The sequence below is a fragment of the Lagenorhynchus albirostris genome, chromosome 18 (genome assembly GCF_949774975.1).
Source record: "Lagenorhynchus albirostris chromosome 18, mLagAlb1.1, whole genome shotgun sequence".
NCBI classification, from domain to species: domain Eukaryota; kingdom Metazoa; phylum Chordata; class Mammalia; order Artiodactyla; family Delphinidae; genus Lagenorhynchus; species Lagenorhynchus albirostris.
In genome coordinates, this window is record NC_083112.1 from 76,964,039 (window position 1) to 76,981,637 (window position 17,599).

General features: G+C 50.1%; 1 protein-coding gene across 6 annotated transcripts in view; it reads left to right on the top strand.

Moving 5' to 3' along the window:
- Nucleotides 1–17,599, top strand: part of ARHGEF7 (Rho guanine nucleotide exchange factor 7) — a 126,007-nt gene that overhangs the window by 72,377 nt on the left and 36,031 nt on the right. For 5 of the 6 annotated variants that reach the window (XR_009536726.1, XM_060128989.1, XM_060128986.1 and 2 more), the window contains 3 exons: nt 2,817–2,905; nt 12,793–12,887; nt 13,110–13,205. Coding sequence is in view for 5 of the 6 variants with exons in the window: in XM_060128989.1 (XP_059984972.1) it covers nt 2,817–2,905; nt 12,793–12,887; nt 13,110–13,205 (280 nt within the window). In the remaining variant the exon portion in view is untranslated. Of the gene's footprint in view, nt 1–2,816; nt 2,906–12,792; nt 12,888–13,109; nt 13,232–17,599 lie in introns of those variants that run through there. The other variant, XM_060128990.1, reaches the window with a different exon arrangement.

Genomic DNA, 17,599 nt, shown 5'->3' on the forward strand with positions numbered 1-17,599 from the left:
GGCTTCCTCCGGGCCCCGAGAGCTTTCTTGCCCTTGGCAAATCCTGGTGGTCCTGCAGGAGATGGTGTGGCCTTGGACTGCACGCTTGGCGGGGTCAGCCTTGGTTTGGTTTCTCACAGGCTGTGTCCCCCATCCCTGAGTGGCCAGCACACTTCCTAGCTGCTTCTCTGGCCGGCGGACAGAAGTCTCTAGGCTTTCTTTCATTAGCCGTGCGGGTCACCAGAGCTCCACTCGGTGGGACGGGGGCAGTCCCGTAACAGCACTGGTTGCAGCCCGGCCCCAGGGCAGCTCCCACCACTGCCGGTGCTTTGCGGCCTCCTTTACTTGGGGCACCTGGTGGGGGTGGTCCCCATCCCCGTCTTCGTTTAGCACATCTGTGTTTAGCTTCTGTTGTTATCGGCGTTTTTGAACATTTATTGCGAGAAAGGGGGGCACGTGTTGCGTCCGTCGGCCCTGGAAGGTGGCGCTGTGCTGTCTTCCTGGCTCCCCCACCTCGTCCCAGCGAGTGCAATCTGTTTTAGCCATTGGATGGGCCAGAACAATGTCTTGTTTTTCTTAGGATAGTGGGAAGGCTGAGTATTTTCTAATATGTTTCCTGTGCATTTTCCTCTGTTATGCGTGCCCATGACTTGGCCTCTGTTATGTTGCACTGACACTTCAAAGTTTTCTCTGGTGGAGGCGCTAGAGGCCACCCGAGGCTCGCAGGGGTCCTGCGCTTCTCCTCGCCCCGCCACCACGGACGACTGTCCCTGGAGCCTGGGCCTGGAGCGTCGGCCAGCGCTGCCCTCCCGGGTCTCCCGCAGGTGGCACGGCGGCAGTTGCACCCTCTGCAGAGGGCGTGTTGGCGGCTCCTTCGTGTGACAGCTCATTGAGCGTCTGGACCCAAGGCTTCGGGCGTGTGTTCGTGACGCCTCCCAGCCCAGAATTTTCCGTTTAGCGACCAGCACACTGTGTGCTTCCTTTTTCTGAGGGCGAAAAGACAGCCTCTTTGGACTTAAACCTTGATTTGTCTGGGTCTCTTCTGCCTGTCCCTTATTTTTATAGAATATTAGTAGATTGAAGCTTGCTTTTGAAAAAGCTTCTTCCTTGTAGTTCTCATAGTAAATCGACTGAATTTTATTAACCGTGATGTTGTGAGGTATGTCTTAAGTTTAAGTAGAATGAGGCAGTTGGCAAGTTATTTGCGTTTAAAAAATCTAAAGCAGATTCAGGTCATTCTCGTGAATTAACCTTGCTGCACCCGTGTTGCTGTGTGTCTTCCTCCACGTGCTGTGTATGGTCCCCGGGGCGGTGATTGAGGCTTCAGCCACCTCCCTTTACTGTCGTCGCATATGCTTCCCCCAAACTGCAGATTTTAAAGATGAAAAGGCATTTTTTTCTTCGGATGGAAATGTTGTAGTTTTTTCTTCCACAGTTAAATGCTTAGCTGCAGATACAAGATTGGGAAGCAAAGTGTATTAGCTAGACTAGATTGGTTTTCCTCCTTGTATTTCTCATGGTTTAGAAGTAGTTTATTTTCTGTGGAGTTCTGCTTCCATCCCATGGGCAGAGAGAATTCTTTCAACTAGGAATAACACCTTCTGTTTTGCTCGTTATTTTCAGCTGTTTGGAAAGCCCTTACAGTGAGGCATTGAAAGAAGATTTAGGTAAACAGCTCCGTAGGAGGAGCGGGACCCACAGCTAGAGACAGTGCGTTTTGCTTTGGGCATTTTTGGGGTTTCTGTTGCTGAGAAGATAATGGAGCTATTGAGCAGTTGGAATTAGGGGCCCGGAGCTCAGGAGTGTGTGGGGTGGGAGGGAAATGCTGCCTAAAGAGAGAGATTCTGGACAGGTGTGTTCAGCATCCTTCTACCTAACACGCCGGAGGGGCCCCGGCAGCCGTCTGTACAGCAGGACCCTGCAGAGGGGGCAAGGGAGGAAGGGGGTTGTACAGACCGAGGCCCCCAGGCCGTGCTCATCACAGTTTCTCCTTTCCTCCCCACCAGCCCCACTCTGATGTAGCCTTGGAGAACCAGTGATAGACGCACCCCGCGGAACCTCAGTGACAGACACACCCGCCCCACAGAACCTCAGTGGCACACACACATACACACACACACACACACACACACACACACACACACACACACACACACACACACACACACAGAGTGCCAAGGAATCAGTTGGCAAGCGCTTCTTCAGTACCTATTCTGAATAAATCTCTCTTGAATTGGATGAAAGCCATGTGATGTTCAGTCTTTGAATCCTTGCAGTAGCCGTGACCGCTTTCCTTGTCGTCCCTGGTGTGGCGGCTCCGAAGGCAGTGAGGTTTTTCCTTGTTGCCCTGTGTGGGGTGGCTTTCCTTCCTTGTCTGTTGCCCTTGTTTAGAGGGACTTCTGCATCCTGAGTGAACCTGGATCCCTCCAAATACAGTCCAGCCTGTGGGTCTTGATGTGTTAATATTGTTACGTGTCTGCCAACGTTGTCTCTGATGCTCTGGGCCTAGTAATTCACCCGTACTGCACGCCTGAGCTGCATGTGTAGCGTATAGATTAGTTCTTTTTTGTTTGTTGACAGCAGTGGTGCATAATCTGTCAGATTTTCAGCCTGGGCTGGGAGGACGGGCTGGAGGCACGGCTGTGGGGGCCTCTGAGCTCAGGGAGCCGACCGTGTGGTGGAGATGGGGCTGGGGGCCTGCTGGCTGCATGGGCTTCTGTCCCGCCGCCCGTTGGACTGGGGGCTCATTTGGGCCCAGAAGCTGGGGTCGTGCGGGGCTGCCGCGCGTGGTCCTCTCTAGGGTGGAGCCGTAAACCTGCCCTACGTCTTTATTTCAGAAAAGCCCGTGTCACCCAAATCTGGAGCCTTGAAGAGCCCTCCCAAAGGATTTGATACAACTGCCATTAACAAAAGCTATTACAACGTGGTGAGTAATCGCAAAATAGTTTTGAAGAATAACTTGTTTTTTTGAATGTCTCTAAAACTGAGCAGTGTAGAATGTAGGTAAACTGCCTAGAGAGGGAGGAAGGATATAAAAATCACGTATCGTCCGCCACACAGATACAACCACCGTTACTATTCTGCTCTGTTTCCTTCTGACCTCTACGTATTTCTATAATACTCTTATAGTTTTGTATGAATGTGTGGAATAGTACCCTGTTCTTATTGCGTAACAGGGTGTTGTGATTATTTCCCCATGCGGTTACAGCTCTTCAACGCTGGGATTCTAAAAGGTGCGTAATGTGATTTACAGGTTTTATGTGCGTCAGAGGCCATTATACGTCAGAGGCCATATACTCCATTGGGAGTAGACGGTCAGTTTTCCAGATCAATACAGTTTCTAGTTCATTTTGTATGTTAACGTAGTCTTTTCTGGGATTGATATGTGTATATATATCAAATAGCATGAAATTCGAGGAGAGTGTCTAGACGTTGTACATAGTGAAGGCAAGGGTTTCAGAATCCTAAAATTTGCTGCATTTTGAAACTTGAGCAGTTTGTGAGCTTAAAAAGTACCTGTGGCATTAAATCTAATATCTAATCCAAACCTCCTTTTTCCTGAACCGTTCCATCTGCTGGAAATGGGAAATGATAGTCTAGGTTTGGGTAGATGTTACATTGCCGGTGTGTATCTACCTGGTGTGATAAGCCAGCAGGGTGAACTTTCTAAACACAGCTATGTTTTGAATTCTGTGGGAAGCGTGCACTTACTTAGTTATTTCTTCCCCACTCCCAGTCTTCTTTACTTTCTCGATTGGAGATGTAAATCTGCGCCACGAGACCTTTGAGGATCTGAAGTAAAGTAGCGCCTGCTGAGCCTTTCCTGGCAGCAGCCCTTTCATCACGAGCGTTCCGTCTCCGGTGCTTTTATGAAGAGATGGTGCAGAGTCGTGCAGACCTGAACCAGTGACCTGGGGCTGCGCGCTCAGCTCTCTTCTACGCATTTGCCCCCAAATCTTGCAGCGCAAGTTGGCCTTGGGGGCCCTCGTTCATTTCTTAAGGATTTGTCAGGGGCTCGCTCTGCCAGGCCCTGCTAAAGGCGTTGCTTACGCAGCGGTGAAGAGAACGGCAGGAAACCCTCCCCGTCGGTGTTTCCTCTCACCACCTGCCCCCGATCCGTGGCCTCCTCTTTGCAGGACTTCACTTCTGTACCTCTTCTGCTGTCCGGTCTCCGTGCGCCAGGCCGCTGAGCGCACCCCTGGTGGCCCGTGGCCTCCCCTCTCCTCGTGTTGGTCACCTCCTTCCCTTGAATCTCTCCACCGTCTCGCTGGTCTGTCCCCGTTCTCGTTAGCGCTCTTCGCTGGCCTCATCTGGACTCCGACCCCCGCTGGCAGAGCACACCTGCGTCCCGAGGGCTCAGGGCGCCTGCCTTTCCTGGCCGAGCTCTGCTCTCCAAACCCTCCTCCTTCGAATCTTTGTCTCTTCGGGGTTTGTTCCTGGGACGTGGCTCTGCCCACATGTTTGCTCTTCAGTGCGTGGAATGTGTTATGTGTGGGGTCCTGTGCCGCTTCAGCGTTTGTTAGGGGGAAAACTTTCAGCTTACGGAGCTGCCTTTTCTTCGTGCACGTTCTCAGGTGAGGCGTTGCTTTCTTTTCCGGGGGAGGCTGCAGCGAGCAGCGCACTCCTCATCCACAGTGACGTGCCACAGTGGGAGAGCCTCCTCTTCACTGGTGTGCGTCCAGATAACTGTATCAGAGGAAAGCAGCCGGTGCCGTGTGAGCTGGTGCCGGCAGCACTGCGCTGGCCTCCGGGGACCCTGCTTCCACTGGGTGTTTTGTAAAAGTAGGTAGCCGTGCTTTCCTGGAAACCCTGGTGGGTTGTTTTCTTCGGCACTGTGTGTCGTGCAGTCCTCTCTGGACTGAAACGTAACCAGTGCTGCTTTAGATTTCCTTCTTTTACTGCGCTTACACAGGGAGAAGAGCCTTTGTGTCACATGTGCTGTTGTCTTGGAGTCAGCCAACTCTTTCATTCTGGATGATGGGGAAACGCCTTGGCTTCAGAATCACATCCAAACGGTTGTTTACATAAAGCTCTATGAGTGAACAGCGCATGTTAAAATTGCGGTCGTGACGGACATCGACGTATAGAGCTCGTGGGAACCATCTTTCGGCATATAGCACTCTCACTTTGCAGTGAACAGAACTGGTTAGTGACGAAGCCAGGAGTCAGTTTCAGCTTTCCTGAATTCCATATTTATAAATTATACAGAAAAGTAAAATGAGGGGCACAGTATGACACACAGAACAAATAGAATAGATAATGTGTTAAACTTTTCGCACTTCCCTGTGTAGTTTTGTTTTCACAGAAAACTGCAGAAGTACAGATATCTTTAACGCCACTGAGAGATAAGAACACTTTCTAGGAGGTGAGACCAGTGTGGGCTGATGATCTGTGAAAGATTTAGGTCTCCACTTGGGGTCAGTGGGGAGCACGGGAGAGCATTCTAGGTGTAGGCCCAAACACGTGGAGGTCAAGAGGCCGTGAGGAAGCTCCGCCATCATGTGATGGTCAAGATTGGGGAGCAGGAAATGGCTCCTAGTGACTTATGGCTGTTCGTCACCTCTCCTCCCCTTCCGGGACCACGCCCCCCGCCCCGTGCACTGTTGGCAGACATGCTGGCCTTCTGCAGGTCTCTGAGGTGCTGTTCATTTTTCTTCATTCTTCCCTTCTGTTCTAGGGAGTTTTCTGTGTTTGCTAATTATTGCTTTTGCTAGCTCAAATCTGATCTTGAGCGCCTACCTTTCAATTCGTAATTTCCATTTGATTATTTTTATAGTTCAGTACAGACTGTATTTGAGTCATTGTTCTTATACTTTAAAAAATTCTTTAAGCATAGTTTTCTTTAGTTCTTTGGACACTTTGTTAAACAGGACTTTTATTATTTTAGGGCAGTTTTAAATTGACGGTAGACTTGAGAGGGAGCTAGACTACCCACGTACCCTCTTCCTCCCACCCCGCCACACACACACACACACACACACACACACACACACACACACACACACACACACACACACACACACACACACACACACACGCCTCATTACCAGCATCACTCACCAGATGGGACATTGTTCACCGAGGATGGACCTGCACTGACACACACACTCATCCAGACTCCCCAGTTTACTTTAACGTTCACTCTCTGTACACGCGTGTATTCATCATTACAATGTCAAGTATGTCACTGCCCTAAAAATCCTCTGTGCTTTGTGGCTTCTTTCCTCCCCACCCTAACCCCTACCCCTGGCAACCACTAATCTTCTTACTGCCTTAGAGTTGGAATCATCCAGATTGTCGACTTTTCTCTGATATTTACTTTGGGTACCTGGTTGAGCTCCTAGAGGTAAATTTCCTGATACTGGGGGTACGGGTCCCCCGTGACTGTGTCCCCCCAGGGTTTATAGCTCAGGCTGGTCTGCACTGAGCCTCTAGCACGTCATCAACTACAGCCCAGGTCTTCCCACCCCAGCGTCTCTGCTCCAGGCAGTGCGACATCTTGGGGGCAGTAGCCTTGTGTCCCCTCCCCTTATGGACTCGAGAAGAGTTGTCGATTTTCAGTCTGTTCAGCTTTTTACTTGTTGTTAGGGTGGAGTGACGACTTCCACGTTCCTCACGTGCAGAACCAGGAACTGTTCTCAAAAGTAATATGGCAGCTGTTCATGGAATTCTAAAAACACTCAAGCCCTTTAATGTGGTAATTCTGCTTCTTGAAATCCACCCCAGAAAAATCACCTGAAAGGTATTCAGAGACGCTTGTTCAAGGGTGTTTTCATAGGGTGCTTTGTTACAACAATAAGTTGCAAGCAACCTAAATATGTAGCAGTACAAGAATGGTTAAGACACCAGCAGTACATCCATTTATAATTCTTAAAAATGCACATGAAGCTTTAAAAAATGTCAAATATTCATTTTAGGTGCAGTAAGCAGAACATAAAATTACCTAGATAATGTGATGTAATTATGTAAAAACGTTGTCCCTGCAAGTAGAAGGAAGGGTGCCAGACAGTGTGGCAGAATCCCATTACTTGATGATGCAAGTAATAGAGGTGTTTGGAGGATTACTTTGGCACCAGAGCCCAGACTGTGCTGGAAATGTCAGCAGGGCGTTAGAGACCTCAGGTGGGGGAGTCCGGGCCTCAGACGCGGAGAGTCATGATGGAAGAAAAAACCCATAGCTTTGCTTTAAGTAAAGAGTTGATTAGTTTTTGTGACAAAGCCAGCCAGCACTGTTAACTTTGTTTTCTCATGTGAAGGTGTTTGAGGTCAGTCTGTCTTCAGGCTTAGGTCAGTGAATGGTCCGGAGAGCCCTTGTTTAGGTTCTGGGGGGAGGGGTGCTCCGGCTTTGTGTGTAGTGTTTGGGCGTCCTCTTGGGGGGCTGGCCTGGCAGAAGCCCCCCAGCTGCTCACGCAGTCATGTGTTTGTAAAAGGACGTTGGAAATGCTGGCCTTGGCCTTGTAGTGTTGTTGCGAGGATTAGCAGTGGGCCTTAAGGTGCCTGGTGAAATGCTGGCCCTTAAGAGGTTTTCACGGTTGTTAGGAAGAGCGTTTAGAAGCACTGGGGGCATCAGGCCCATTTGCCAACAAGCATCCCATTTGAGGATTAATTACCTGGGAGGGCTGGAGTCAAGGGCGACAGGATCATACAGTGAAAGGGAACATGTTTGTCACCTGCCCGAGCTTGATGGGTTTGACAGTGAAAGGAGTTGACTGCACCTACGGCCTGGTAGCAGACGCCTTTCCTGGTGGAGATCAGAGAAAGTCCTTCTCTTCTAGAAGCTAGATGCCACCCCCAGAGGGAGTGAACGGTCTTTTGACACCCCTTTTAGGGGATGTCACCGGTAGAGAACGAGGTTTCTTAAATATGTCCATCTGGGAAGATATGGGTCCTTATGGCCTTCCGTGTCCTGTGATGCACTGGGGCTTTATTTTCCAGGGTTACATCAGTGCTCCTTATCTGTGGACAGCAAATGAGGCATGGTTTGCTTCTACTCCCCGGAGTACAATGAAAAGGCAAGGTAGCTTTGTCTTTGAAAGATTGCAAGTATAATAGGTAGCAATCAATGGTTTGAATAAATGTTCAGAATAGACGTGCATCTTGCATAAAATGCTGTAGGAAACCTCCACGGACCTTTCAGGCGCTCCAGAGCGAATCTGTGCCCGTCCGTCCCCTTGGCTCCTGGAGTTGCCTGGAGCCTCTGCCTGGTGGCCGGAGGTTGGCCTCGAGCCACACTGACCTCAAGCACTGCTTTGGCTTCTTTTATCCTTTATGGTCCCTTTACCTCGCCCACCTTAGCCAAGACTGCTTCTCAGTCCTGACGTCTGGTGTCTCCGCCTGGGGCCTGTACGAGGCTCAGGCCCATTATGGCTCTCACCCGGGACAGGGCAGCTCAGCTCCCTGCGCTCTCTGAGGAGCTGCGCCCTCCTCTCCTGTATCCCACCCACATTCATACCGACGGCGAGGGGCCTGCTGGCGTCTGTGACAAATTCTGCTCCCACTGTTTTTATGTAATTTCCTTGTTTTATATAGATGGAGATTTCCCGCTGGTAGCAGGAGCTGGGTAGAGTAGCAGCTGAGGCTTGGCCTGTGAATGAAGAAAGAGTTGAGCTGTTCAGTCGTGGGAAAGGCCGTCTTGTGAACTAGTCACGTCCTGAAGAATGGAGTCACGTGACGGAGCTCCAAGTAGGACTTTCGCGGGTTTGGGCTGGAAGGCAGAGTCCGAGGAGGTTTGTAAGATGCCTCCTACCTGAAGTCAGGGAGTGGACTCTGAGTATCTGTCACAGACCAGTAAGAGCCCTTTGGTGAAGACATGGCAGAGCTGGGACTCACGCCCGGGTCTGCTGGCTCCCAGGGCCAGCCCCTGGCCGGCACAGACCAGAGCGGCCCTGCAGCTTCTGCTGGAGCTCTTGCGTAGTAAACCTTCAGCATTTGGAAGAAATACATCCCAAGACCGCATGAATTCCCAAGTTTAGAAATACTGAAATAACGTAACTCCTTCTAAAAGGCACAGTAACATACACATTTTGCGTGCCCCGCCCCCCAGACTCTTTCTGCAAGTTAATGTCGTGAAGTGCTAAGAGCACGCAGAAATCAGCACGCTGCGTTACATCAGTAGCTGCCAGTGGGGGTGGGGAGTGGGCTGCAGCCCTGTCCTCAGGCCTCTGGCTCTGCGGGTGGGCACGGCTGCAGGCACAGCTTCCTGCCCTGCCTGGCCTTCCTTCCTCTCCTTTCCCTCGCGGCGGGTAGCTATGAGCCGCTCAAGTCCTCTCTTACTTTTTGAAACTTTAACCCCTAAAATACAGTTTAAATAGACCAGGCTGAAAGGAAACGTGCGATGGTTATTTTTCCTTGTGGTTCATGGGGCTAGTTCGGTGGGTGGGAGAGGGGTAAGAATAGCTGTGCCATTCTTGAGTGTTTCCTACTGTGTTTCTGAACCAGGCTCATGGTTTTGAAATTGGGTTTTAGTTTGCGATGATAATCTTTTATTGTATCTGGATCAGATGACTTAATGTTACTGTTTATTTCTCACACGTAAATCAGTTATTTATTTATTTATTTATTTTTTTGTGGTACGCGGGCCTCTCACTGTTGTGGCCTCTCCCGCTGCGGAGCACAGGCTCCGGACGCACAGGCTCAGCGGCCATGGCTCACGGGCCCAGCCGCTCCGCGGCATGTGGGATCTTCCCGGACCGGGCACGAACCCGTGTCCCCCGCATCGGCAGGCGGACTCTCAACCACTGCGCCACCAGGGAAGCCCAGTTATTTATTTTTAAAGGACTATCAATGACACATAAAATAGAACATACGGCAGCTACCAAAATTTGCAGTGGAAGTTGTGACTCATTTGTAAAATGGGCGCTGCTCTACGCTCCTTCGCCGGCAATAATGAAGTGAGTTTCTGTGGTCTGCAGGGTAATGAGTTGGTCCTTTGTTTTGCTTTGCTGTAACGGCTGACAGTTCAGGGATTGTCTGTGTGGCTTGCCCAATGTCGTCCTCCTGTGTGGCACCATTGTTTGACCCGACTGGGCTCTCCACGCCTCCCGCCTCGGGGAGAGCTTGTGTCGGCTGGGCTCAGCCCGGCTGTTCCTCACGGTGCCGAGTAAAGGCTGCTCTTCCTGTGAAAGCTGCTCGTGTTCTCTGGACCAGCCTTTGTGTGATGGAGCTGTGGCAGCCGGGCTGTGAGGTCTCATGGGGTCCTGCAGCAGCCAGAGTGTGCAGAAGTCAAGAAGGGGGAGACAGGTGATGGCCGGAGCACACAGGCGTGCCGCCGACCTCGGGGAGGGACGTGTGGCCTCCTGGCAGCGTGGACGGTCGGCGCCAGCATGCCTCACTTAGCAAGTCTTGGTCGTGTGTTTGTGAGAAGCTAAGTGTAACTTGGATGGTTTGGGTGGGATTACTATAGAGCTTGACTTGAGCACTTATTTGGAGATCATGTTTACAACTAGTAGTTGAAATTTACCAACTTAACTGTCACAATCGCTGCAGTCTTTTCTTTGGCATTGCTTCTGGTACATTCTCTGGGAAGCTTTTGTATCTGCTTGCTCTGCTTCATGCTGCGATGGAAGAAATGCCGTTTTCTTCTTCTCCTCGTGCCCGTGCGCCTGATGTTGCCACGCAGGGATTCTCCTCTTCCCTCGCACAGGAGCTGTTTTTCTGTTTTAGAAAACAGGTGTAGAGGTTTCCGAGCACGTCCTAAGCAGTGCTGCTAACAGTTCCTAACAGTTGTAACTGAGACGTGAAATCATAGTTTAGTGTTCACTTTCACATCCAGAAAGGGCTTTTTGTCTCGCACACCTGTGACAGATTTAACTTTAATCGTTTTAGCTCAGGGACTCATTACGCTTGCTTGTTTGCGTCACGTCATTTTGCAGGATACAACGTGGATTAAAGTGTATGCTGTGGGCATGCAGTGGCAGGGCCACACTGTTCTCTCTGTTCTCCAGTCTTTGGACCCTTGGGTCCACTGAGTATTTCTTTGAGGGGAGGCGTTGTAACTGTAAGATCAGCACCCACATTTCCCTGCAAAGGGAGGGTCTCCTGGAGAAACCCCTCCTCCTCCGCCCGCTCCACCAGGCATCTGTGAATAGGTCCATTCAGGGGTGAAACCAGAGCTGAGAGTCAGTGAAAGAGCCTGATTCTCTTCATCTTCCATAGTGTAGTATGCGAGTTATCTAATCAGGGTTGCATTTACTCATGAATGACTGTGCTCTCCTCGAGAATGCAGAAGACAGCAGTGAGCAGCATAATAATCCGTGTTGCTTGTATTAGTGTTGAAATCTAAATCTAGCTTAATGATTACTTTTTTCTTAAACGTTTAGACATGCATTTTGATTATCAGAAATCGTGGGAGAAAACCGAGCGTGTTTGATACCTTTATTCTGTATAATTTCTTTTGCAGGATTAATTTAGGATGATGTGTCAGTTTTGGAAGACGGACAGCACATTTTAGCGCATGCAGTAGGTCCTCAGAAAATACACATAGTATGATTTTCTGACTGAGGAAGATGCTGGCTCGCTAACAGAGCGGGATGGAAACCATAGCTGAGGAAGGGATCTTACTTGCTTCCACTGCAGCCCTTAGCCTGTGGCTGGAGAAGGCAGCGTGGGGCAGTGCAGGGTCAGCTGAAGGCTCACATTCTGGCTCTGGATAAGTTACTTAACCTCTCTCTGCTTTTACTCTTTTCCTCTGTAAAAGGAAGGTTTTTGCGAGGATTGGAGATACTATGGGTCGGGCACCTTGCTCCCTGCCCAGAGTGTAGCGTGCGTCGGGAGTTAGTAGAAGGCCACCTTGGCACCTGGGCTCCATCAGACTCCACCTGCAGACCCGGAGCCGTCCCGCTCTGTCCAGGGAGGAGAGTTGCTTTCGGGGATTGCTGATGGAAAGGGGCACGTGTTTTAGTTCAGCTGTTTTGTACTTGTGTTTATGTTTTTAAGAGTTGTTAACTGATTTTGGCTATATTTGCTGTAGGGTATCAGGAAACATTTTTATATTAAGGTTGATTTATAATTATCCTCTTATCTTTAAATACAATAGTGGCTATATAAAGGTTGCTTTACACTGGTAGACCTTTAATTTTTAATGTTTATAGGATGATCTGAGTTGATCATCTTCTCTAATGAAAGTCTGAGGTTCCCAGAAATGGACTGAGATTTACTAGACGCCGTATAAAGGGTAAACTTCATGTTTTTTTTAGTTGATAGACTTTCCATATGTCAAAATGCATAGATTTTAAGAATACAGGTCAGTGAGCTTTGATAGGTATATGTATCTGTGTCACAGCTACCCAAACCATGATGTAGAACTTGTCCATTACTCCAGAAACTTATCTCATGCCCCTTTCCCCTTTGTCACCTCCTCCCACCCCCGCCTTTTGATTTCTGCCATCATAGGTTAGTTTTGCCTGTGCTTGGACTTACCGTAGATGGACTGTGTGGAATGTCCTTGTTGTGAATGGCTTCTTTTGCACAACACAGTGTTGTAGAGAGTCATCCACGCATCCACACTGTTGCGAGTATCAGTGGGTCCTTCTTTTTTTCTGAACGGACTCTGCATTACTTATCTGATGATGAATTCATTCTGGCCTCATTCTAGGTATACCTGTGTCAAATGTGCTTGGCGGTGAGATGAAGTCAGTTGTGTAGCCTTGGTAACAGTTCATTACATGGATTTAGTAGTTAATCACAGGGAGTGACTGATGATATTAAACAAGTTAGTATTACATAGAAGCAACAATGTGAATTGAACAAGGTGATGAACTTGCCAATGCTTAGACATCTTAATGTCAAATAATATTTATTCATCATTTGTTGTAGGTGCTACAGAACATTTTGGAAACAGAAAATGAATATTCTAAAGAACTTCAGACTGTGCTTTCAACCTATCTGCGGCCACTGCAGACCACTGAGAAGTAAGTTAGATAATTGTGCCAAGTGTGAAAGAGTCGTCACCTTGGCTGTTCCTTCGTATTTTCAGAGAACAGAGGCTGAGCTACTGGAACAGAATGAGCAGCAGTTTCCTACAGACATGAGCACTTTGTTTATTAGACTTTTAATAGGGTGCTGGGCTGGGAGAGGAGAGGAATGTAAGTAAAACTGCTCACTTATTTCTCCTGTTGTTTTCTCGGCTCTAGGTTAAGTTCAGCAAACACTTCATATTTAATGGGAAATCTAGAAGAAATATGTTCTTTCCAGCAAATGCTTGTACAGTCTTTAGAAGAATGTACCAAGTAAGTAAGATGCTAAAAGTTGCAAAATTCAGATTGATATAAATGGCATTTAAAGGATCAGGTTTAGCATAATTTTAGAATTCACATTTCTAAAGGTGGAAACTAGGTTATTTTATTTATTTAGTTTTTTGATGTGGACCATTTTTAATGTCTTGATTGAATTTGTTACAATATTGCTTCTGTTTTATGTTGTTTTTGTTTTTTTGGTTTTTTTTTTGGCCGCGAGGCATGTGGGATCTTAGCTCCCTGACCAGGGATTGAACCTGCACCCCCTGCATTGGAAGGCAAAGTCTTAACCACTGACTGCGCCTGGGAAGTCTCTGGAAACTAGGTTATTTTGAATCCTTGGGGTATATCAACTTCTATAGTAAAAGCTGTGTTTTAGACTATTTTCACAGGAGGGATCTACTGACTATTCAGAGAAAGAAGAAAGGCTTCCCCTGAGTGGTGATTCTTTGGCTTGGGGCCAGCGGGGTCGGGGAAGCAGGGCTGAAGAACCCTGAAGAGGGAGAGAGCACGGTGTGTAGCAGGGCCTGGGGTGCGCATGGCTTCGCGCCTTACGTGCCGCCGTGCGGGCGGCCACGTTGCTCCCATGCCCTCCCTGGGGACCACCCTCCCAGCACCTTCATGTGTCCAGCAGCCCGGAAGCCCCGGGGCCCCGGCGTTTGGGGGTTTTACGGCAGTCTCGTTGCAGAGCCGAGATTGATTAAATACATCGTTGGCCGCTGGCGATCCTCCCAGTCTCAGGCCCCTCTACCCTCCGTGGAGGTCTGGGGTGGGCTGAAGTCCCCACCCTCCAATCACGTGGTGGGTTCCCCCGGCAGCCCCCCCACCATCCTGAAGCTGTCTGGGGGATCAGCCCAAGCCCCGGTGTGGTTAAAGGGGCGCGGCATGGGTAACAGAAGATGCTCCTGGCACTCAGGAAATGACAGGGGTTTTAGGAGCTCTGTGCCAGGAATGGGAGCCAAGCCCAAATGTGGGATTAGGGTTCTAGAGGGGGAGAGATACCGGAGGGGGGAGCGGGCTGCGGTTGAAGCCCTGAGGCAGGAGGGGAGCCTCAGGGCAGGGCTGGGCCGCCCCGCCCTCAGGCACCTTGTAGGATGATTTTCAAAGAGTAGTTAGAAACCCTTCCTGTTAGTAAAATTGACTTCTCTCTTGTAAAAGTTACTTTAGACAGAATGTCTCCACGGTTGGGTTTTCTAGGGTCGAGCGTGCCCCCGAGGTCCCCGCGGCTTGTGCTAGCTGCCCTTGTCGGGGCGGCCCAGCCTGTCTCATCACTTACTTGTGTGCTCATTCATCCGTTCGTTCATGCGTTTGCTGTTTCTGTTCCCCTCCCTCACGGGTCACCCCACGCCCAGAGCTCTTGTAGCTGGTATTCTCTTTCCAGGCATTCTTCTGGCCTGAAAGGAGTTCTCTTTCTTGTGGTAGCATCTGCCCTGCCCTTGTGCTGACACTGCCCTGGCTCAGGCCGGCCTCGTCCTCCCTGTGTCCTGCACGGACTCCTGGCCAGGCCTCGACCTCCAGGTGGCCCCTGCGCGTCCATTTCTCCACCAGCCTCTGGTCAGAGCTCTGCTCAGGAGCTTCGGGTGGCGCCCGGTTCCTCATGTGTTGCTTCGCAGCTGCGTTTTACAGACTGGCCTTCGAGGTGCTTGTACAGGCCGCCTCGTGGGGGGAGAGCTAAGTTAGGGGATGAGCTCCCGCGCGGTGGCAGTCTGACGGGGTCCCTCCCCGAGGGGCTCCCGCCCGTCTCTCCCGCTCCTTCCCCGCCTTGTGCCGGCCTCTGTCACTGCCCGCCACCCTTGGGGCAGGGAGCAGGGCTGCTGAGAGGTGACCCCCCACCCCGCCCTGCCTGCTGTCCCCTCCGTTTGGATCCACTTCCTCCTGCTGTTCCTCTTACTGAAACCCCACTGGTTCCTTCAGCCCAGTGGACACAGTCAGTCCGTCCCAGCCTGCCCTCTCCCCGCGTTTCTTCACCTGCACGTTGCGCCTTGTTTACTGCAGACTCCTCTTTAGCGTATCGTAGACTGAGTTCCCGTCAGTTCTCATGTATTGCAGGGCTTCGGCTTGTAGAAGAAAGTATTTAATAAATAAGCATTTAGTGTAATTGCTGTGGGTTAAATACACATTGTGTATTGATTTTGTTCAAAAGTTAATTATAAAGTGTATCTTAAGATATAAATAAATTCATTTTTATAACGGACCATTACTGTAACATTTTCACAGTAAAATAGTATTTGTTTTAGATTATTATCAAAATACAAATTTGAACGAGAGGATGTAGTTCGTTTTGTTTGAAGGTTGTTTTTTTGAACCATCCAAATAATAGCAGGCATGGGTGACCCAGAGATAATATTCGACTCTGTAGAATAGACTGGCTCGGATGCAGAGCGCACGTCTGGTTTTGCCTGGGCCGCGTCCTTAGTAAAGAGCAGAGCGTAGGACTTGAGCCTATTGGGAGGTGATTTGGGGTTGATGGCGCACTGACCCAGGTGATTCCGATCATGGGAATCACCTCTGACCTCAGTGGCGGAGTCTCCACGGTGGACTCAGCGTCAGAAGCTGACCTTCTGCCCCTGGCCCGCCATGCTGTCACCTGGGAGGCCCCTGAGTAGCTCTTGCCATAATTTCCTTACTTGTTGAGACTGCAAGCTTCCATAGAAACGTGATTTCAAAGCACATGTCCAGCACTAGAACCTTAAGAGTCTAGGGAATTCAGAAAGTGAGGCAGACCAGTGGCGTGTGCGGGGACTCGGGCAGATGGCCCGGGGCGGGGAGCCTGAGAGAGCTGCTGGCTGGTGGGAAGGGACTCCTCCCGCCAGAGCCTCAGATGCTGCCCCTTCCCGGGGCTCTGGCACCCTTAGGAGGGCCGTCCACGTTTAGGGTTTGGGGTTCAGCAGGAGAGGACTTGCCGGGGGCTGCCGGCGGCCCCTGAGGCTCCTGCGAGTGGGCGCTTGTGGCCACTCGTGTAGACACCTCTCTCGATGCTGTCTGCGAACTGCGTGCTGAGGCTCACCTGGCGCGCAGCCGTGCCGTCGTGCTGATCTTCGTGTCCCCTTGGAAATCGGTGGTTACCGGACTGTGAACCCCCTGTCTGTCCAACTGGCATTACCGGCAGGAATAAATGTGCTCTGCGGGGGAAATGGTGTAGCAGTTCTGATTTCTCAGGTTTTTCCTGGGATTCATTCCTTTTTACTCGAGGGAAGGAGAAAGGCCCTTGGCTATCCCCTCTTGCTACAGAGACTATTGGCTGGACTGTTTGTGTCACCCCGCCTCTTATTATCAGACCATTGATAACGCCTCACCTGTTATCAGATCCTCGGTTGATAACACCCCCCTTATCAGACCACTGATTGGTAACAACCACCTGTTATCAGGCCATTAGTAACATCCCTCCTGTCATCAGGTCAGTGGTAAAACCATACTTATCAGACCACTGCTGACCCCGTACCCATGGTCAGAGCTGGGCGTTGGGCCACCAGGAGGCTGCAGGTAGATGCGGCTGACAAGCAGCCCTGTGGCCTCCACAGCCATTGGGGGCCCTGCCTACACGTTGTCATGCTCTAAAAACCACCTCTAGAAGCACAAGAGAGAACCACAGTGAAGATCCTCTGTTTCAGTTCTTAAGTCATATTCCACGTTGATGGTCTTTGTGAGTTTTGTGTGCCCCGTTATTTCAGTGCTCTAGGCGGTGTTACGTGTGAGGCGTGTTGGCACAAGACCTGGGCTCCGTGTTAGGACTGCCCATGTAACCTTTCTGAGCTCTGTCTGCTGGTGCCTTCTGGCGAGCTGATGGATTATGAGGGCTCTATAAACTGATGGGGGGCAAGTGTAGTGAATTCCTGCAGAACTGGTCCAAGAGAGGTCATAAAACTCTAGGACCAAGGCTCAACAGGTCAAAAGAAAGAAAGAAAAAGGAAGGAAGGAAAGAAAAGAGAGAGAAAACCTTGTATAGTGAAGTCATTGTCCGTATATCATCCATGGACATGTAAGAAATGAAAGTCCCTAGACCTAGATTTTAACTACATTCTCCTTTGAGTGCATCGGGGCTGTGGTGTTGGACCAGGTGGGAAGTGACGTCACGACAGCGTGTAGCCCAGCACTGAGCAGTGTGTATGCCGTTGCAGTAACTCCATCATGTAGATAGTGCATCTCTCGTCTTCCTGTGCCCTGTCTCCGGCAGTGTTCTGTTTTTGTTGGCCAAACTCTGACGTCCCATCATTGCCGTTGCTTTCAGTCCCCTCAGCTGGGCAGTCGGGGTTCCCTGCTGGATTTCTGGTTGTAGAAGCCAGCCTCCTCCTGTTTCACTGTGTCTGAGTATGACCATCGCCTGCTCAAATGCAGTGTGTCATAGTCTCGATAGATGTGTCTTAGGTGCCTGGACCCTGGTAGCAAGC